Below are 21,654 nucleotides of genomic sequence, written 5' to 3'. Positions count from 1 at the left end.
TTCTAGGCTCACAGCTTCAGAAAGTGGTATAGGTCTTAGCGACCTCCAGACTTGCTGGATTAGTTGGTGTTCTTTTCCTCTGCAAAATAAATCATATATCAGCCGATGCCCATAACACACTGAATGGTCAAAGCTAGAGGGCTCCCCTTGTAGTGTGCTCCTAGGTTTGTTTGTTTGTTTGTTTGTTTCTCTTTCTTTTTTTTTAAAGATTCTATTTGTTCAAGAGAGAGCAGAGCATGAGCAGGGGGGAGGGGCAGAGGGAGAGGAAGAGGCAGACTCCCTGCTGAGCAGGGAGCCCCAGGCGGGGCTTGATCTCAGGATCCTGGGATATGACCTGAGCCAAAGGCAGGCGCTTAACTTACTGAGCCACTTAGGCGCCCTGCTTTTGGGTTTCTGTTCCCACCAGTGGACACATGTGCGTATCTAGAAAACTGTGTTTTCTTTTCTACAAACCTGTTTATGCCAATTGTACTTCTTACTCTAGTTTAAAGATTTTAAATATATGTGCAAAAAGAGCTATTTTTGTGACAATTTATTTGAATTTGTTCAAGTGTTTTGGAAAGCACCTGATAAAAAGTAAGCTTCTAGAAAGGAGTGGAGGCTGATTTTAGAGAGGCTGAGGTAACTGTAAAGGAGCTGGGGAGTCCTAAAAGAAGAGGTTCCTGCGGATACTTGAGCCACTCAGGATAGGTGTGTTCTGCTTTGATTATGGAAGACCCGGAATCTTGTGGCTCAGAGCAGTAATCTAAGCTCACATGGCGCGTCCACCGTCGGCCGGGTGGCAGCTCTGTTCCATGTCACCATCGTCATACTCATGAAGCAGCCCCCCTGGAACCTGGCTGACCCCCAGGGCGGAGGGAAAGACTGCCCACATTCGACAAGGTGGGGGTGGGTAGCCTTCCCACCAAGGAGTGGCGAGCATTTAAGGGTGATGTGGTCTACTCTGGGCTGTTTCTCTGGTGTCCTTACAGCCTCACCATTTCTTTAAAGAAATTCGGCTTTTTAAAGGGTGATGCCTTGAGATGGTTGATAAAAGAAAGCACCGCTGGATGCTGCAGGCTGTGGACAGAGACTCGAAGGAAAGGCCTCGCATTACAGCAAAACACAGGCAAATAAATGTTAGATGATAGGGTTTAATCTAAAATAATATGTTTTGATATTTACCTTTTTAAACGACTTTCAACTTTGACCTTTTTTTCCCTTCAAACCAAGCAGCTGAACTGTCAATCCTTATGCATTTGGATGAGAGAGCCTACTTTAGTTTCAAAGCCTCCTGTCTCTTTCCCCCTCCATCAGTTAGTGTTCTGCCTTTTATGATAGAGTCGTCTGTTACTTCTCTTGCATTTACCCACTTGTTTTATTTCCATTAGTTCTACCCTAGTTCTAGATTCGTGCCCCACCTGGTTTCCCTGCTGCTAGCTGGTATGGTACCTTTACCGTACAGTGGAAAAAGATACCCTTCAGGGCAAACACTGTCCCACATAGCTCCTCGTGATGTCAGTGCCACTTTCCCCCTTGGCTTTTTGTACAGTGCACAGACTGAACAACTGTGCAGAGCAGTTTTGCTTCTTGCTTCTAGCTCTCTCCCAACGAATTTAGACTATCCACGAAGTAAAAAAACCTTTACATTTTTTGTTGTCTGTTGCTCTCAAGACATTTTGGATGACTCCCCATCATCTATAATGGCTATCTTCGATCTTATTTTCCATCATACTGTCACTAGTGACTCTCAGTCACACTCGTGGCCCTCTGGATGCACTGACTGCAACACAGACCCAGTAGATACTCTTCTCTCTCCCCTCCCACCTGTTCCCACCGATTTCCACCACATTCCTACCTATAAGCTCCTTAGCTTGGACTCTCAGTCTTGTCTCAGCTTACCTTTCCTCCCAGCTTCACAGCCCGTGAGGGCCCTGCCCCAGCTGTCTTTTGCGCCATTCTACCTAGTCACTGTCTTCTGAATGGTTTGTTCTTCCTGCATTAAAGTGCTTTTCTGCTGGACCACATACTGCTTATCCTCAGAAAGGCAAGGTCAGGTTTGCCCTCTTCAGCCATCCTCATCTCATCCTCCTGTCCATAATAGCACTGCGTCTAATCATAAACATGAGTGTCTGTACTCCTCTTTCTGCGATTCTGTGAATCACCAGCCCTGTGTGAGTGCTGATTTTATGAGTTACACGGCTCTTACCTGTTTTCTTTCCCCAGTTAGATTGCCCATGGCTGGGAAGGAGTAGGTGGGTCTCTAATTCCTTTTTCCTGGAGTCTGTGGATCCTAGGTGCATGGGTCAGAGCAGTAGCCTGGAGAGAGGAGGGTCCTGCCTGCCCAGTTAATCATACACAGTTCTGCTTGGAAGCTCAGGCTGCGTCTTCCTGGCCCCAGGATATTGACCTACTTTCCTCTTCTTATCTCTGTGCAAAATGTTTGTTGTACTTAGTATGTTCTCCCTGTCACAGCGAATGTTTGTCTGTTCCTTCCACACGAATGGAATGCTAAAGTACTAGTGAAATAGGTGGAAAAAACAATGGAGAAGAAGAGTTGGTAAGCGGTTCTATTTAATTCCTAAACTAGGGGACATTACAATTAAGTCATTTAAAAAGAACTTTAGAGTTACCCTTTAATCTATCTACCTGCCTGCCTGCCTACTTACTGAGAAACATGATTAAGGGTGGATTGTGAATTTTAAGTTTTTATGCCTTTTGATAACTTACTATATAATAATGTGATATTTTGATAAATTACTGGTAGAGGGAAATGAATTTTTCTTAATCAGGTATATACAGTATAGTTCACTATTGAGTATCTTATTTCTTATCCAGATTTCCCTTGGGAAAATTTATTGAAAATGTATTTTATACACGCCCAGCTGATTAACTTTAAAAATTGATTTTCGTGTAGCTTTACAGGTTTAGTGTGTGCTTATATTCAAGGGGAAAAAAAGCACGGGGGGGCATTTGTATGTTTGTGTCCTCATGTAAATATATGGAAAATTGCTATGTCTTATAGAACTTTAGGAAATGAGAACTATTATTCAAGTTGAGTTAACATTTATAAGTTTAAATTTAGTAAACAAATTTTAGTAAACATTTTATCACTTAAAAAGTTAATGTTATGGCATGCCTTATATGTTGATTTATTGTATATATTTTAGTTCTTCATAAATACATTAGAATGTACTCAGAGATATCTAAGATATGTATTATGGTACATTTGACTTTAAATTCAGTAATGCTTGCAACATGAGAAAAATTAGAAAAACTTCGGCTCAGAAAATACTTCCCAATTCTGATTGTTGATTTTAATCAATTTAGGTAAAGTAACCCACTGCAGTTTAGCTATTTTCTTTAAAAATTCTTTTTTAATGACAAAGTAGTTCCGCCTTCTCAATTTACATCATCAGTGTCTTTTTTGGAAACATCTTAGCTATTTTTGTTTGATCAATTCTCAAGTAATAAACACTCATGAAATTCTAATGTAAATGTATAAACATCTGTCCCTTTGATTACATAGTTTATTTATTAGACTTTGTTTCAGTGGATAACTGTTTGAGGAAGTTTCTGAATTTTTATTATTCTAAAGAACTTTTTCTTAACCACAAAAACAGAGACATTACTGAAGAAGGAGTGTTGGGTAATGCATATTTTTCTCCTTTTACTATATAGGTTTCTTAATTTTGTAATCTTTAGACCCCTTTTTGCTTTCACAGTGGATCAACTCATTAAAGTAGTCTGCGCCCTTTTGCAGCTCACCAGTTAGTTACGAACAGAACACGTTCACACGGCCCGGAGGCCTGTAGTCCGAAGATGCAGTCGATTCCTTGCATTTCCTTCTGTGCTGCATATGGTTAGATCCTTACTACATTTTTTTTTTTTTTTTGCTGGTGAGGTCAGAATAAAGAGCTACTTTCCTTAACCTCTGAGTAAATGTCACTGAGAAAGATTCTTGTGGACTGGCATTCTTGGCCTTTAACATTCTTTATAACCAGACACAGGATGAATATTCACCACAAAATTAAGGAACTCAGTCTTTCCAGATTTGAGCCTCTTTTTGTTGAACCAGTAATGACAGACTGGGACAGGATCTTAGGAGATGATGTATTCCCCCTTTGTGGGGAAACTGAGGCTCGGCTTTGGCAGTGTGCTCAGATCTCAGTCAGAGCTAGTTGCAGAGCTGAGTCTACAGTGTGGATCTTCTGGCTGTTTTTCCTGGAGCCATTCTAGTCGTCATTCTGACCCAGATTTGCAGAAGGCAACAGCTGATGTTTCCCTGAGAGCTAACTTGCTTCCTTTTCCAAAGGACAAGTGCATGAAATTCAATACATTTCCCTCTATTGTCCCTTAAAAGAGCCTGAATGATGGGAAGATGCCTTTATAAATGTCTGCTCTGGGGTGCCCTGGGCTGTTTTCTTGTGAGCATCTTTAAATCAGCCAGATGTCTTAAAAAACTGATCCATAGGGACTCCCCAAACTGAGGGGTGCAGGAAATCCTCTGTGAGTGCCCACCAGGTGCAACTTGCTGGACTTCTAATTACAAGGGAGTGCCTTGGGTAATGGGACGGTAGGGTCACGTATAAAGAGAATGGAAAGAACGAGTCTACAAGCAGTGCCAGCAGGTGGAGGGGGCAAGGGGCAGGATGACTTGGTGAGGCTCATAGCATGTGGGACGAGATCTGGACCCTCTGATGAACAAGCCAGTTCATTTGGAAGGAAAGTCGGTTTTCTCCGGGTGGTTGTATTCAGTTTAATACTCACCGGTTGCCCTTGGTGTCTGTGCCCCGGCCAGGAACAAGTCCAAGCTGCCTGGTGTGTCAGTTAAATTGGAGCAGTTTTACCTTCACCTGGGGGTCCTGGGGCCTCAGGTTTGCCAATCTAAATACACTCAGCTTCTTGGAATTTTTTTTGTCTACCTTGAGGGAACACAGTGAGAAGTCTATGGGTTATAATTAGCACATCCCACGTGCAGCTGGGCTTGTGTTTCTGGCTATAACAGAGGTTTATGGTTTTTGGCTACCTTGTCCCGGAGGAACTCAAGAGGACTTTTCAGACGTTAGCTCATTAATTCTCCTAAGACCTGGAGTGAGTAAGACAGCGTGGCCATAGGTTCCCCCTAAAGCCAGACTGCTTGCTGTCCATCCTAGACCTTCAAGCATTTTGGCTGGTGAGGGGTGCCAAGTTGAGTGGTGGGTGGAGAGGGAGGGCGGGGGTGTCTTTCGGACCCAGGTTTGGTGGTGGTGGACGGCATTCTCTGATGTTGCCTTGCCCTTTGGCCTCATTCCTGCCGTGACTCTGCAGAGCTTCCTCCAGGAAATGACGTTGGGGACAGTGAAGTTGGCCGCCTTTGCTCCTCAGGGTATTGAACCCCATGGGATGACTTTTGCAAATGAGGCAACTCTCTAGGTTATCAACCTCAGATACACATGCCAGTAGGTGAGCTCTTCAGAGTCAGAAGAAATAGGCATGGGGAAGGGAGGGACTAAAATCCAGTCAGATCCTGCCCTCTTAGGGGCTTTGGCTTTCTTAGCCAGCCTGCCTAGTAACCCTGGGGAATGGATGTTGTCATCCCTGAGTTTTTAAGATCAGAAATTCAAATTCCAGAGACGAAATAATTCCCTTGGGTTTGAGCCTAGGACTGTGATCTGAAGCCTGTGCTGTCCCATCTTCGGGCAGATCAAAAGGGAATTCTCAGTTATGGTAAACTCTTGTTACCAAACTGTTATAGAAAATGATTCTTCTCAGTGTGGAAGTGAAGCTTCTCTTTTAAAAACTGGGTGTGTGGGGGCACCTGGGTGGCTCAGTGGGTAAGCGTCTGCTTTGCTCAGGTCATGATCCCAAGGTCGGGGGATCAAGCCCTGCATCCGGATCCCTTCTTGGCGGGAAGTCTGCTTTTCCCTCTTCCACCCCCACCTCCCACCCCCCCACCCCCGTTCTCGCTGTGTCTCTCGCTGTCAAATAAATAAATAAAATCTTTTAAAAAATTAAAAATTAAAAAACTGGGTGTGTTGCAAAGAGTTTGCTGACTTGGGAATGAGATTGATGGGTGTGATAGGTGTGAAAGGCCACTGAGAGCAGTCAGGAAAGCTTCCTCCTTGCCCCGCCTCTTCCAGGAACCAGTCGTGCCACACCTCTCGGGCCCATTTCTCGTCTCCTCACGGAAAGGCTCGCCTGGGATCCTAACACATTTTGCTTAGACATCAGAAGAGATAGTTTGTGGCTTGTAATCTGAAACCTTCAATGTTGTCATGGCAGCCACTGTCCTGTTTGACTCAAAAATCCTTCTAATTAGTTTAGATAATATATTCTCCATTCTCACAGTTGGAAAAAACTTTTTTAACCCGTCACTTTACGAATCGGGAAGTCTGGCCTGTTCCTGGGGTTGAGGTAGCCGAGCTCCTGGCTATGTCTCTTGGTAGGCTAGCCTTTTTCTACCCAGACAGAAACAAACCTTGACTTTGATGCTGGGTGGTTCCTGGCCCTTCTTTCCTAAGGGGCCATCAGCCCTGGGGTGTTAACTCTCAGAGCACCAGAAGGTTGAATTAATTGCCCCTCCCAGTCCGGGGCTTCTTAGGATCAGAGTCTGATTCGTGCCTTTTGGGCTCCCATATGTTTTTAGCTAGATGTTTCCCCCGTCCCTGTCCAAATCTGTCCTTCGTCATGGTCTGATAATTTATTGTTCTTTGTATGACCCAGAGTTCGAGCATAAGACAGCAGCTTCCTGGATGGAAATTGCTAGTAGTTGGGCCCATTTCTTCCCGAATCCAAGATCCTAACACAACCAACCCAGCAGCAGTGCATTAGACGTTCACAAGAAAAGGCTGTAGAGAAGGCGGGGGACCTTCAAGATGAAGCGGCTTAGCCGTGGGATAAAGAACTGGGAGGTCGGACAGCGGCATTTCACGGCGTAAATGCTGCGAATCCACACGCCTCGTGTGCGTGTCCTCAGGATGTGTCGGCGGGCGGTCCGCATCCCTGAGCCCTTACGCAGTGACGCAGTCTCGTCTCGCTTGCTCCGGGGAGCCCGCACGGCCCCGTCCGTGGTCTTCGCCCTCCCCAGCTGCCCCCATGGAAACCCGGGCCCTGCAGGTTGGTCAATACTGAGAAACCGTCTTGCCCTTTGGTGTCCGACCGGCCTGTGACCGTCTTGGTTCATCCGCGGAGGAAATTCTCTGTCTTCCTCCGCCCGCCGTGCCCGGGATGGGAAGGGCCGCGTGGACGGCAGCCGCAGTGTCGGCGACGGGCGGTCATGCCTGTGCTGCCCGTGGCAGAGTCCTGGGCGCCCGCCCCGGGCTCACTCACGGTGCTCTCGCGCCGGGGCGACCAGCAGACACACCGCGCGGGGTCCCCCGGCTCGCTCGGCGCGCGCTGCCAGAAAGGAGCGGCCGCCAGCCCCGGTCACGCGGGGTTTCTTCCAGGCGGGAGGCTCGGCCGGACCCCTCGGGAGCCTGCGACCGGAGCCGCCGCCGTGAGGCCCTCAGCCCTTTTCTCTGTCCCCTGGGGTCCGAAGTTCTTCCCTGCACGTGTGTCATCCTCTTCTCGGATCGGCTTCAGAGGAGTCCAGAGTCCGTCAGAGGCTCCCCTGAGTGGGACGCCCCGTCCGCCGGGTCCACGGTGACTCCTCATGGCCGCCTGATGGCCGCCTTCTTCCGGGTCCTCGGAGGCTGCGGTGGCGCATGCGCAGCGCCGTTGGCGGCCAGGCCGGAGGATCCGTCGGACCTCGGCGTCTCCGTACCGCGTGCTGCGGCGGGAGGGGCGGGGCGCACCGCCGGGGAGGGCGCTGGGGGGCAAGGCCGGGCTCAGGCGGTGAAGGCTCGTCTCTGAAAAGGGACTGTTGTGCGTGCAGCGACTCCAGCGCGTCGCATAGGCCGACTCCTTCGTGCTGCGCCGCGTGCTGTCGCCGGCGTCTTCCATCCGCTGCGCGTGTCGGCACCGCCGCGTTTCCGAGGCCGCTGCTGTTGCGTTGCCCGCGCGCACCTTGCGCGCACCCGGTGCCGTCTGTGGCTCCTGCGGGCGGTGCTCGCGCGGCTTCCCCAGTGTAACTAGTCAGTGCGGCGCCCCTGGGTGCGGGGTGCACGCACCTTCTGGAGTCCCTGCGTTTGCGCCCGGAGGGGAAGGGCCGGGGCCCTGGGCGAGGCCGTGTTTTACGGCTTGGAGCGTCTGCGGAGGAACTGGAATGCGGGCTCCGGGGAGTCGTCGGAGGCTTTCGAGCAAGGGTTACCCGGTGAGGTTGTGACTTAGAAAGGCCACTTGGGAAGTGTGGCCCGTGCAGGGGGAAAGGAGGCGGGCGGCAGGGGTTGAGTCGGCAGGACAGGGCAGAGGGAGACCCCGGGGAAGGCCTTCCGGGTGAGCGAGGATGAAGGCTGAGCTGGGGGGCCGGGGGGCCGGGGGGCCGGGGGCACTGAGTGATGCTGCTGATGGAGCAGAGACGGGTTGGCTTTGCGGGGGTGTAAGAGACAGGGAGAGGCTAAGGGTGAGAAACTGGGTCTGTCGTGCCTCTGCGGTTCTAGGGAGGATTAGGAGGGTTTTGTTTGGGGGGGTATTTTGGGATAGGATGGTAGGAGATAGAAGGTTGGGACATGAGTTGCGATGTGGGACTCAGTAGATGTGGGAGAGATGGCTGGGGACAGGCTGTCGACAGTCTGGCTCATCTGAGAGAGGGGAGAAGGCGAAGCATCAAGGGGCAGACGGTCAGGCAACTTGAATTTAAAAGCAGTGGGGACCTTGGTGTGCTTTCATATCGGCCTCACGTTGCTACCTGGAGGCAGACTGTATCAAAATTTAGAAACATATCAAAATTCACATCACAGTTTATCAAACCAGAAATGATGGCCAGTTCTTTGGTTATAAAAATCAGGTTTCTTCAGGATTCTCATGAATTCAAAGGGATTTAGATGAAAATGTTGAGGGTGTTAAGTTTGGTTTGTATTTTGCTTAACTGCATTTTCTGATTTTTTTTCCCCTATAGTGAATATGGCTTGTTTTTAATCATTAAAAGGTTGTTTGAAATTTCAAAAGTGGTTTATTTTCTTTTCCTGACTCTTACTGGACTGTGAGCTCCTGGAGGGGGTGGTGTGGGGAGGGGAAGTGCCGTGATGATTCGCAGTGTGTCCAGAGCACCTAACACAAGGCCAGAGACCAACAGGGTTCAGTACTGTACATGGTGGTTGAGCCAAATTGCATGGAAATTTAATCTAACCGCTCTCAGAGAGGAGATGCGTGCTATTTTAAAATATCGGGGAAGGAAATTCCAGGTTTTTTTAGTCATTTAAGCTCATTGTATTAGGTCCTGAACCACGTCCTATAGAGTTGGCCCCTCTTTTGCCTTTGTTTTGCCACCAGGATTTGCTGAGATTTATTTTGCTCGTGAAATCTTGCCACATTGGCCCAGCTTAGTTACTTAAATGTGCTTCTCATGTTATTCTTAAAAGCTTTCGTGATCTCTTTGGGAGTCAAATGGCTCAATTCTGTTTCCTGCCCTTTGTGGGTAATATGTTTTCAGAGGAATGGATCAAAGTGGCTTGAAGCTGCAAGCATTTTTTTGCCTTCTGGTCGGACCAGCCGTGGCAGCTGCAAGAACTTGCATTACCGAAGGATTCAGTTGTCAGTTGTAAATTTGCATACTTGTTCTCCCTTTGTATTTCTCTGAATGCCTACCATGTGCTAAGGCAGTGCCCTCCGCCTTTGGGGAAATAAAGATGAATACGCTGTGACTGCTGACACCAGCGAGCTCATTTTCCGGAAAAGGGGCTATCATGCACACATGACCCTGTGCAAGGAGGTCAGGAGTGGAACCAGAGTCAGAGACAGAACAATCGTTGTCATGCTAAGAAAACTCCCCGAAGGTGTTGCATCGATGTGTACTGCTAACGACACTGTAATAGATGTGTTTTCAACGTCCTCGTTTCCAGTTGCCAGAGCAGTAGAGGTCTGCTTGCATTTGGTTTTCCAGCTAGTGGTTTTTATGGCTCTGCTTTAAAAGTCCCCTCAACTTTAAAATGATGCTAATGACTTGATATTAATCCTTGTTAATCATCACATCATCAGCTCTGAATGTCCTTTCTGATTTTACAGTAAAACTGTTTCAACTTAAAAATCTGTTTGTTCTCGGGGCGCCTGGGTGGCTCAGTGGGTTAAGCCTCTGCCTTTGGCTCAGGTTATGATCCCAGGGTCCTGGGATCCAGCCCCACATTGAACTCTCTGCTCAGCAGGGAGCCTTCTTCTCCGTACCACCCCTCCTGCTTCTCTGCCTACTTGTGATCTCTCTATCAAGTAAATAATAAATAAAATCTTTTTAAAAAATATGTTTTCATCTGTGTTACCCCAAAGAACTTTGAATAACATGGGAGACCACTGCCTGCTTTACTTTAGCTCATCCTGCATCTTTTCTGAGCCGTTACTCACTTGTTAGTAAATTTTGTAATTATTAACTTGGAATAGCTTTTCACTGTTGCTGTTAGATATAGAATGGAATGACCATGCATTTCACACAGGTGCGCCCCCCCCACCCCCCACCCCCCGTCTGGCTGTGTCTGGGTGCGGCGGGGTCTTGGAGAATGCTGGTCTTGACTCCCGAGCACAGATGACATTAGCATTGTAGGTGGCTTGTAATTTAAGATTGGTGACTGAGGTAGACAACGTGTATTTAAATATTAGGCTCCAGGTGGCCATTTTAAGATGCTGTCGGATGTTCATGCTGCATTTTCTTTTGCATTCTGAGGAATTTTTGAAATGATACTTTCAATATTTTGAATGATATTTTTTTTCATTGAGAAAGATGCCAGGAAATGCATTGGTGTTCACTGAAATGTAAGTAGTAGCTTTGGAAGTTTACAAGTGAGAGTAGGTTAGGGAAAGAACATTTGCAATCACATATTTTGTTTTTCTTGGCTGGACAAGCAGGTGGAAAGCTGGGGCAGCCGCCGAGTCTTTCTGCAGCAGTGGGTGGGCTGGTCTCTGGGCTAGATCAGCACCCATAGGTGATGAGACCCGGACTCCAGACTCCCCTGTGGTTCCTCCAAAGGCTACCTCGTGATTGTATTTTGTGGATTCCTTTCACCAATGTTGGGAGGAAAAGGTTCGGTTTTACATAATAATGAAGCTGTGACAATAATCCCGCATGTTGGGTACCGTACCAAGTGTTCTCTCGGTTAGGGATCTTGATTGCGTGCCATGTAGGAAGGATGTAGAGACTCATAGAATTGCTGAGAGCGTGGCAGACCAGGAAGGATACGGGCTTGGAAGATAGGTGGGAGCCACAGAAAGGCTGGAGGGCCAGGCAGTGGGGCCCTCCTGGCTTCGTGCTGGGACTCTAGCTGCGGTGAGTGGTGGGTATTCCCTCCTGCCGTCAATCACCTACAGCTTTGACTGTCACCCAGGACTCCTGACCCCAGGACGATGTGATTGGCTGTGCATGAGCCACATTCCTTGGGGGCAGAGAGCAGGGCCACCGCCATTGAATTCTGCGGTGGGACCTGCGTGCTACTACTCAGTACATCCTTGTCATCATAAGGTAAGTGGGGACTCCCCAGAAGGATGATCAGTTTCCAACAGGAGGAGGCCTGAGCACTGGATAGTGTCCCTGTAGAAAGAGAGACAGAGGTCTACAGGGGCTGTCCCTATTGGCTGCCCAGTGTTCACATACACCTTTTTCTTTTCACCACGCTTGGGCGTGTGAGAATCCCGGGCCCCGGCCACACGATGCAGCTCGCCCCGCATGGCTGGAAGCACAGCCACGCACTTGTCAGAGGCTGTGCTGTTCCAGAAGCTCTCCTCCGCCCGCTGTCTTGGTGGCCCGTCTGGGGTGAGCACTGGGCAAGATGGCGCTGGCAGGGGCTGCGGGTTGTATGGCTCTGTCGTTGTGGTTCTTAGACTTGGAGCCCTTGGGGCCGGCTGTCTTAAGGATCACGTCATCGTTCAGTCCCGTCAGCCAGACTTCTTCGGCAGCACAGATCCCTTAAAAGTGTGTTGGCTTTAAAGGTTTCTCTGCGTCCATGGACTGGTAACCAACATCAGAGATCCTGCCAACTCCCCAGGGTTTGGACCTTGAACTTGGTCTGAGAACTTGTCTCCTGGTAGTGAGATCTAGCCGTGGGTGGTGGGCAGAGTGTCTTAGCTCTTGCTTAGTAGAACCTCCCCGGGACAGTTAGGAAGTGGAGGAAACAGTGCTTGATGCCTTTCCTGTGCTACATCTTCGTGGTGGGGGCAGTCTCCCCGCCTCCAGCCTTGGAGACAGAACGGGCGGTGCTTAGCACAGGTCCCCTTCCCTCTGCATTTCCCAGCTCCGGCCAGAGTGACTGCGTTTAGCAGCCCCTTCTGTTCTGCGCCCCGGCTGTCAGACCATCCAGAGTCACAGCAAGCCTGTCTTCTTGTAGATCCTTCAGTAGCCAACACAGACTCCAGCATCCGAAGTTTTTTCAAATTCTGTCAGGTTGGAGGCACAAGGGCCAAGGCATAAGGCACGACAGGCCACGGTTGTCATCAGTCGTTTACTATGACGAATGAGAGGTGATCATCCTGCCTGTCCAAGATGGTAAGGTCCGCACACCCCCTCCCTTGTGGCCTTGGCTTAGCTAGTCCCTGCACCTCCGTGGGTTACTTCCAACACTCTGCTGCCGTGTACCAGTTTCTTCTATTAGCTAAGATGGTGCACGTAATAGGAAATCCAGCTCAAACAGCTTAGACAGGAAGGAGAATTAATTGGCCTCCGTGTGTGTAGACATAGGAGCTGTGGAACAAGTTTCAGTAGCAATTTGATCTAAAGGTTTGTGATGTCATTAGGGCTCCTGCGCTAATTCTCATTTATTTATTTTTTTGCCCTACTTTCCTCCATGTGTTGCCGTCCTCCTCAGACTAACCTTCTCCCGTGCTCCGCCCTGAAAGTGGACATGACCATGGCGGTCCCACGAATCACATCTAAATCCTGCCGTCCAGAGGTGGATAGAACCTTTGTCCTAAGACACCAAGCTAAAGCCCGAGGCTTTAGTTTTTAGTTTTAGTTTTAGAAACTTTCAGTTTTTAAAAAAACTTTAAAACTTTAGTTTTAGTTTAAAAAAAAAACTAAAAAGCTAGTTTTAGTTTTAAAAGCTGTTATGTTTTAGTTTTTTGACCAGCCCCGAACTGATTACAGTGGCTGGAAGCTGGTCATGTGTTGGTTGCCTTAGTCTAGGTGGATTATGTACTGCAATGCTGGCACATGGGATGAAATGGACGTCCTTAGAACAACATGGGTTTCCATGGGGGTCTTGGGAAGGCGAAAGTAGACATAAATGTGTCAAATAACACATATCCTCAGTGCTTTACGTCCGTGCTCATTGGATGCCCCCATGTGACTTTCTCTGACAGTTTATGGAAATCTCGAGTTAGTCGTTCTGAACCAAACTCAGGCTGGATCCAGTAGTCACGGTAAGGGGAATCAGTCCATTTGTAGGGTGCAAGGGAAGTGCCTCTGTGCCCTTTTTGTCCCTGTCCTTGTTTACCCTGAGAATGAGGGTCGGGGTATTACCCTTTCCAACCCCCAAGTACTTGGGTGCTAAAAATGACAAAACAAAACAAACCCGAAATGGAACAAAAGGATGCTTGAATAGCTAAATGAATGTTGAAATCAGCTTCTCAGCGGGTGTGCTGTATTGGTGTGATTTGGTTTGCAGAGGTTGTGTTTCCAGAATTTTCTACTTTTACTGACTCCCTGTTGTAGCTCAGCATTTGTTTCTTCCTCTACCCCGCTTTGGAGTATGAAGTTGGGGTGGAAGTGTAAAAACTAGAACCCATGCAAACCTGCTTGAAACTTGTATTTGAAACGAAGGTAAAGCAGGTTTAATTACAGAGGCAGATTGCTTAATTACTGTTACCTGCAGCGAGGTCCTTGTCTTTCTGCGGAGGCTTCCAAAAATAGACTTCAGACCCAGCCCCCAGGGCAGAGTTCCCTTTCAGCCTCTTTGCTTAATTTAAATTGCTGGTTTGATGGGTTATTTTTGAAACCCTTCTCGGGTTGACTTCCCCCTTAATCCCTAAACCTTCTACCCCCATCTGCCAAATTATATGTAATGCACTGCAGCTAGAGTGCTTTTGGCATTTCATGAGTCTGAGAACTTGAAATTTGACTTAAATGTTAATTTATTGCGACAAAGGTTGGTTGCTTATGTTCCTGTTCCTGTGCATGTCTTTCCCTGGACTTGACTTGGCATGAGACCAGCTGCTCTCCCGGTTCCTGCTGCATCCCCAGAGAGCAGCAGGTGCCCCCCTCCCACCCGTATTGTTTTAAAACAAGAGTCTAGCCTAGTTCAGAATGCATGAAGCTATTCTATTGTTGGGTTTTAGTTATACCTATGGCCATTTACTCCAGGTGTAGTTGGCATGAAATTTAAAAAAAAGAATATATATATATGTTTATATATATATATTCTTTTTGTTGACTCCATTTTTCTTCTTTTGAATATTAAATACTTTCTTAGTGGGTTATTTTTATTTATGAGAGAACTTTTGTTTCTACTTCTTTTTGTCTCTCTTTTCTGGCTTTTCAGTGTATACTTAAATATTTTTCCAATAAGGTCAGATATAAAGGAGTATTTGTGGATTCATATGAATCGTAGTAATTAATAAGAAAGAATTACATAATTCTTACCCCTTCTCAGTTCTCTTGCAAACAGCCCAAGTAAATATAGTTTCTCTTGCCTCTAGGAGACCTACTAGATGTTCTAGGCTAGACTAGGAAGGACATTTAATTAAATTGCTATCCTAAGTAAGCAGACCAACCTTTGTATAAGATGTAGTATGCCTGGGTGACTCCTTAATGAGAAGAATTAAATGTACTCTCCCCTCAGACTTAGGGGCATGAATATATGAGTATTTATTAGTTTCCTGAAGTATTGTTTAGTAGTAGTATACTGAAAGCATACAAAATTGACTTATGCATCAGAAGCATTTAGAGAGACTACCTTGGATGAATGTGGTTTTACATTGTGGTAATATTAGAAAAAGTAACAAAACACACTCTACTTTTCCATGTTCATATATTTGAAAGAATTTTAGAACTCTTGTCAGCAATCAGATACGAAGGCTTGGGGATTTAACATTCTACTTTGGGGAGGCATCATTCACATTAGTGGGGCGGGTAGAATGCTGCCTTTGTAGTGTGCCTCTCTTTCCGCGTGATAGACTTTCAGACTGAGCTGGAGGGAAACCGTAGTATTTCTAGTGTATTCGTCTCATGTTCGTTTGATTTAGCTGTTGTGGTGGGTCTGTTGGGATGAGCATGAAGAACATCGAGGTCAGCTTGGCAGGTTATAGAGGCGACCTCTAATTTACAACAGGGTACGTTCCGTTATGAGTCAGTTCTGATGGCCGGAATGAACCCTCCACTCCCCCCCGCCCCCCGCCGCCGTAGATGCCATGTTAGAAGTGGTGATTGAGTTCTTTAACACAAAATGTAGCGCACTCTTAAGTAATCATAAGCAAAATTTCTTACCTTTCTGAGCTTCTTTATCTTAAAATGGGGATAATGATCCCAGTATCTACCTCATAGAGTTTTTGTAAAGATGGAGTGAATGAGTGTATGTGAAGGTCTTGATACAGTGTCTGATGTGTAGCAAGTCCTCAAATGTTAGTATCACCTTAAAACCACTATTTCCTGGAAAATGCATTCTGAATTTCACCGTGGAGTACTGAGAGATGCCATCTTGGGGGAAGCAGGTCCTTACAGGTTCAAGTTTGACACTGGTATGCAGGGGCTGGTGGAAAGGGCTGGGTTCGTTCTCTTGCTAGAGTTTTGCAGTCTCTGGGGGGAGGGGATGGTCTTAAAGAGGCACAGACTTCCACTTACAAAATAAAGTCACAGGGATGAAAACTACAGCATAGGGAATGTAATCAAGAATGCTGTAATAACGTAATAATAATACAGTAAGAACCCTTACTGTGGTGAGCATCTTGTAATATATGTTCGTGTCGAATCCCATATTGTACACCTGAAACTAATAGAATATTGCATGTCAGCCATACTTCAGTTAAAAAAAAAAAAAAACGAAAATGGAGACCCTGGTATCCAAGTGGCTCCTTCTATAGATGGACTTAGCCTGGGATGGCGATCTAGGAGGGAGGTTCCAGCACATGGTGCTTCTAGCGGCTTGGCAGTGACTGTGGCTGGCTCCGGGGCTTCTGGCGTAGGTTGGAGGGGAGGTGATAGCATTTGGGAGACAGATGAGTGCCCTTTGAAACTACTGGTGTTTCATTTCTCCAGTGGTGCTAAGAGCCCATCTGAAATAACTTTGCCCATTTAAATCTTCCCTTTTCTTCCTCTTTCCTCCAGGAAGAGACAATGGCCAAAATGGAGGTGAAAACATCACTTCTGGACAATATGATTGGGGTTGGAGATATGGTTCTTTTAGAACCTCTTAATGAGGAGACTTTCATCAACAACCTCAAGAAGCGCTTTGACCATAATGAAATCTACGTGAGTATACGCCGAAGGTCGCCTGTGGGGCTTAGACCTGGGGTTTCGTGGCCAAGAACTGGCTTCTCTTCTCCACACTCTACTTTTTTCTCTTTGTTTGGTAGAGTCCAGAGGAATTTGTTTCTACTCTCACAGAGAGTTTTGGTTTGCTCGTTTGGCACGTGAGTAATACTGATTAGAGTCAATGAGTCTGTTTTCTGAATGATGTTTATGAGTGCCGACTGTGTGCAGAGTATCTCACTGGGTGTCGGAGGTGTCAGAGAGCGAGTGGAATACTGAGTTCCTGTCCTGAGGAATAGACATTCGGGAGGAGTTGTAACATCCACAGGCATCTTCCTGGATGCCTTCAGAAAATGAGCATTTTAACCTCTGGGAAGCTGCTCATTAAAATGCAGGGCAGTGACTGTCAAGAAGGACATGAGCCTTGTTGACATTTGTCGTTAGTCAAGAGACAGAAGCAGACTCTCAGATAAGGATATATGTTTGGAGATTTCGGAGTAGTCCTGTCCCGCTACATGGAAGTGTAGTGTCATGTACAAAAATGAAAACATGAAGATCGACGATAATAGGAGAACGTTTATGTACTGGAAATTCTTTATAAAGGATTTCATACTGTGAGTTTAACTGTTGAGTTCCTTACATATATTTAAAACATGAGTAAAAAATGCTTCCATGTGTGGCTTTTTAGGAATTTGGATAAAGCCCAGAAGTTTGCCTCTCTTCAGGTAGAGCTGTGTTGTTAACTAAGCCCAGAGGATGGGGTGCCGATCCTCTGTCCCAGCAGCTGAGATGGAAACAGGATGCATTGGATGGAAGTGGTTTCACTAGATTCCGCCTCGCTCTTGAGTCCTTTTCCCCGTTTTTGTAGCATGTCTGTTTGGAGATGAGTTGGATTATTGGGACATGCTTCATATTTTTCTGTCTGTCAATGTGGGAATAGTAAGAAGAAATATAAATAGAGAGCTTGTAAATGATACGAGTATGATCAATTATTACTTTTGTGGGATGAATATAGTTTAAAAAGTGATGTGCAAAGTTGAATTATTTTAGGCCACAAACAGTTCTCCTTTCCAGTTAGCCAGTTATGCTTCAGGGATGACTTCGTATAATTAATTTCTTTTGGTGAGGGAGGAGGGGCAGAGGGAGAGGGAGAGACAAAAATCTCAAGCAGGTTCCACACACAATGTGGAGCCTGATGAGGGACTTGATCTCACGACCCTAAGATCATGACCTGAGCCGAAATCAAGAGTTAGACGCTTAACCGGCTAAGCCCCCCCAGACGCCCCAGGATAATTCATTTCTTAAGGAAATGGTAGTTGTCATCTGGAACTTGAACTTTTTATCTTTCTGGATTTGTGTTGCTGAAAGTAGGTGAGGTTGACAATGAGATATGTACATACTGCTTGCATAATATTATCGTGATAACCAGATCCCAAGTTCAGAGATGGAGTTATGGAGACTGTGGATGCAAATGGAAAAGGTATAAAGTCTGCTGCAGGCCAGGGAGGAGGTCCCACTTGGCTTGGCAGCGAGGCCAGTGTCCCCTTCCTGCAGAGTGGAGCGGCTCAGTTTTCAGGTGGGAAAGTGTCAGGCTCTGTGGCTTTCATTGAAAGCGTGGTCTGACAGCCAATAAAAGACAGACTTTTAAACACTGGTCTTTGAGATGGAGATAGGAGGAATCAGTTCTATCGTAAGTAACGCTGCTGATCATTTTTCTTTTTGGCTCGAAGAAACACAGATCACTTTTCGTGGGATTGAAAATGGGATGGAGAGCAGCACGGTACAGGCATTTACATACCTGATTTTTTGTGCCGACTAAGATAATACAATCCCCTTTTTAACAAAACGCCAAATGTTAATGTTCATGGGTCTTCAGCAGACGAAATGTCTGGGTTTCAGCCCTACCTAATTTTATTTTCTAACCATTTGAGGAATGCCCTTCTGGTATAACAAAAACAGAAGCAGAAAATGGCTTTCTGCTTCCAGATAGTCATATCAGTTAACGTTTCCCGAGGTATGTGAGGGTTGTCAATTCCGTGAGATGTGTGCCTTCATTTTACAACGAAACATACATCATATTGGGAGGTTGGGCATTCTCTATTTGAAGCAAAAAAAAAAAAAGTTACAGAGGAATTGTGTATAGTATGATCCTTCTTTTTTTATTGAGGGGTTTGTGGATGCACACACGTGTTTGTAGAGAAAGGCATGGTAACTTCGGGCACCAGGGTGGAATGAGACATGGGGGACAGGGAAGGGTTACACTTTTAGATCTCCATATTATAGAACTCATTAAGTCAAGCATGTATTGTTTTTGGTAATAAAAAAAATACCGTATGCTAAATTTGATCATTACACCTCTGTAACCCCATATGTCATCTATATCCCCCTTGAGAAATCTGTTTCTGGCTCTTATTTTGGTACTGTTCCTGCTTTGCTTTTGTTCATACGTCACTGCAGAACTGTTAGCCTGATGCCAGAGGCCAAGTTAATATGACATACGGTGTTTTACTGTCTTGTACTTCACCTTGTTTTTAAATTGTTTACTGGACGATGAAAGTACAGGTTGTTTGTTTGTTTTTTTTTTTTTTTTAAATCTCTTTTGTAGTCTCAGTTTTATACTGTAGAAATGGGTGCTGGTCCACCACGATCCACTGTATGAACAAAAACGATTATTCTTGTGTTCAGAAGCCATGGTTGGTATGGGGGCCAATAAATGGAAGGACCTTGGCTCAGACTTTGGGACTCTGGGTATCTGCATAGACTTAACAGCCTCCTTTGTGAACCAGCTCAAGATCAGGGACCCTCTTCTTCCATCCTGCCATCTATCCACTCGCCCCCACACCCCCAATATCTGGGGATAAGAAACAGTCCCTGCTGTCACGAGCTCTCCCAAGGGACTGGTTGGCCTCTAGATAGAAGTTTTCAACTTTCTAGATCATTCATAACCGTTAGTGATTTTCTGGATCTCCAGTGCACTGACTCTGGCAGTAGAATCCCTTGTGATCGTGTTATAATAAATCAGAAGCAGCTCCGGGTGGACCGGTTGGTTTACGCACATACCCCCAAACCACTGATTGGTCTGGTGACCAGGATGAACTGGGTGGCTTCAGAAAATGACATCCACCCCAAGACTGGTGTAGGGTCAGCTTTTTCCAGAGTAGATGTGCTGTGTGTCAGTAGGTGAGTACCCAACCAGATGTATTGATGACCCTGTTAAGAAGAGGAAGGGAAGAAAGAGGAGTTAATGCGGATGAGGTCATTGCTGTAAACCCGTCCCATGTTTGATGGGGAGTTTATAGTGAGTGCCTTTGTGGATGTTGGTACCAAAATGATATGCCCCATGGGAAGCGTATATCATTTGAGTTCTGGGCTTCAGGTGTGCCCGAAGGCATGCTTCTCAGACTTTCTCCCAAAGAATTCCTAATGGCAGAGAAGAGTAAATAGGTGCTCCAGGGACTTGGGGAACATAGTTGAAGTCCATCCACGTCAGAGAAGTTTTGTTGAAATATTTGTTTCCAAAGTAATTCAGCTTTATTCCGTCTGTAATGCATATGGGTTTTGTCCGTTACGCTCCTTGCAGCCCTTTGAGTAATACATATTTTTGGTGCTGACAAGTACATTTAGTTTGCTTTTTATCTGAATTGTCAGATCGGGGGTCATCCCGATGTAGAGGGCTGAATTAGTCCAATTTCATGATCTTAAGTTAAACTAATTGTAACTGTGAGTGACTGCTTTGAAAGTCAAGTAAAAATTGTCTTAATTTTTCCAAGTTAGTGCTGAAATCAGGATCCCCGTAAAGATGGGATCAGATACTTTTATGGAAGATACTCGAGGGCATGTTCAGCAGCATCCATGCTTTGTCTTGAGGTGGGTTCATGCGCTGAAGCCCTGCGTTGGTTCACCATCCTGTTTGTGGCCAGGCAGAGTTCCGGAATCTGGGACAGTTGGAGATGTTGGTGTGATCTTTGCAGTAAGAGCTCTTCAGTTGGACACGGAGAGGATCAGGTGAGAGTAGAGCAAGGGAACGTTGGCCCAATGGGGTAACAGGCAGGGTCAGAGACTCTGTTTGCTTTTATGCCTCCCTCTGGGCAGAGTTCGGTTCCAGGTGGGACAAGTTGCAGGACTTGTCTTTCGGTCTCGCAGTCTGTGTGGGGTCCATGTTGGGAAATGCTGGACTGAGCATCGCTCCTCTGTACTCTTTCTGCCTTTGTCAGCCGTTCTTCCGGCCTCCCCCACCCCCCACCCTCGCCCCGGCCGGACGGAATGGTGGCAGGATTTCATGTGGACTTGCCATGGAGGAGACCCACCCAGACACGGTTCTGTTTTTAGGGTGGCTGGTCAGGACTGTGGTTCTGTTCAGGAACAGGAAAGCTGCAATTTAGGCGAGAACAAGGCCCAGGGCAAATTTGGGAACTGAAGCACCAAGGTGTGTGTTCTCTGACAAGAAGTATTTTTGGTGCTGGCGAGGTGGTTTAGTTTGTTTTCTGTCTGAATTGTTTAGTTGGTGGTCATCGGGTATGGAGGGCTGAATTAGTCCAATTTTAGGATCTGAAGTCGAACTAATTGTAGATGTAAAAGTGACTGCTTTGAAAGTCTAGTAAAGATTGTCTGAATTTTTCGAAGTTAGTGCTGGACTTAGGGTCCCCCGAGGAGGAAATCGAAGTTACTTTCGTAGTGGCTTTGAAGCAGCTGTGAGTGCACAATCGGCTCAGTTTAAAATAGTGCAAAGTACGTGAACAATAATAACAGCCAACATTTATATACTTACTTGAAGTTTCAAAAACACTTTCCACTTACACAACTTAGGAGTAGAGGGAAAATTCCTGGGAATTTGGCATTAATGACGTCTTAGTTTTCTGTTTCTGCATGACAAATTCCCCCCAAACTTTGCAACTTGTAATAACATACGTTTCTTATCTCATCATTTCTGTGGCTCAGGTGTTGGCGGGGGGCTGACCTGGCCCTCTTTGGGCTGTGTTGGCCAGGTCTCACGGGAGGCTGGGTCCTCTTCCAGGCTTAGGGGGATGTTGGCCAAGAGTGGGGCTGGTGTGCAGGCATCCAGTTTAGTGTCATTCCTGCTACCAGGACGTTCTCCGATCTTTTTTCCTTTTTAAAATTTGCTTTAAAAATATCTTTTTCTTCAAATTGCAATTACGCTTTTGGAAAAAATAATTCAGATGGTACAAGCACGCATAACATAGAAATGGGGTTTTTCTCTG

General features: G+C 46.3%; 1 protein-coding gene across 7 annotated transcripts in view; it reads left to right on the top strand.

The window, feature by feature from the left end:
* The window catches only part of MYO1B (myosin IB), a 177,275-nt gene that overhangs the window by 15,565 nt on the left and 140,056 nt on the right, over window positions 1–21,654 (top strand). For 6 of the 7 annotated variants that reach the window (XM_032860200.1, XM_032860206.1, XM_032860204.1 and 3 more), the window contains one exon: window positions 16,292–16,435. In XM_032860200.1, coding sequence (XP_032716091.1) covers window positions 16,301–16,435 — 135 coding nt within the window. In that variant the 5' untranslated portion in view covers window positions 16,292–16,300. Of the gene's footprint in view, window positions 1–2,518; window positions 2,540–16,291; window positions 16,436–21,654 lie in introns of those variants that run through there. The other variant, XM_032860202.1, reaches the window with a different exon arrangement.

The sequence above is a fragment of the Lontra canadensis genome, unplaced genomic scaffold, assembly GCF_010015895.1.
Source record: "Lontra canadensis isolate GAN:19392208 unplaced genomic scaffold, GSC_riverotter_1.0 scaffold18, whole genome shotgun sequence".
Classification (NCBI taxonomy): Eukaryota; Metazoa; Chordata; class Mammalia; order Carnivora; family Mustelidae; genus Lontra; species Lontra canadensis.
The sequence above is the reverse complement of the archived record's forward strand: the minus strand, read 5'-3'. Positions and strand labels throughout refer to the sequence as shown.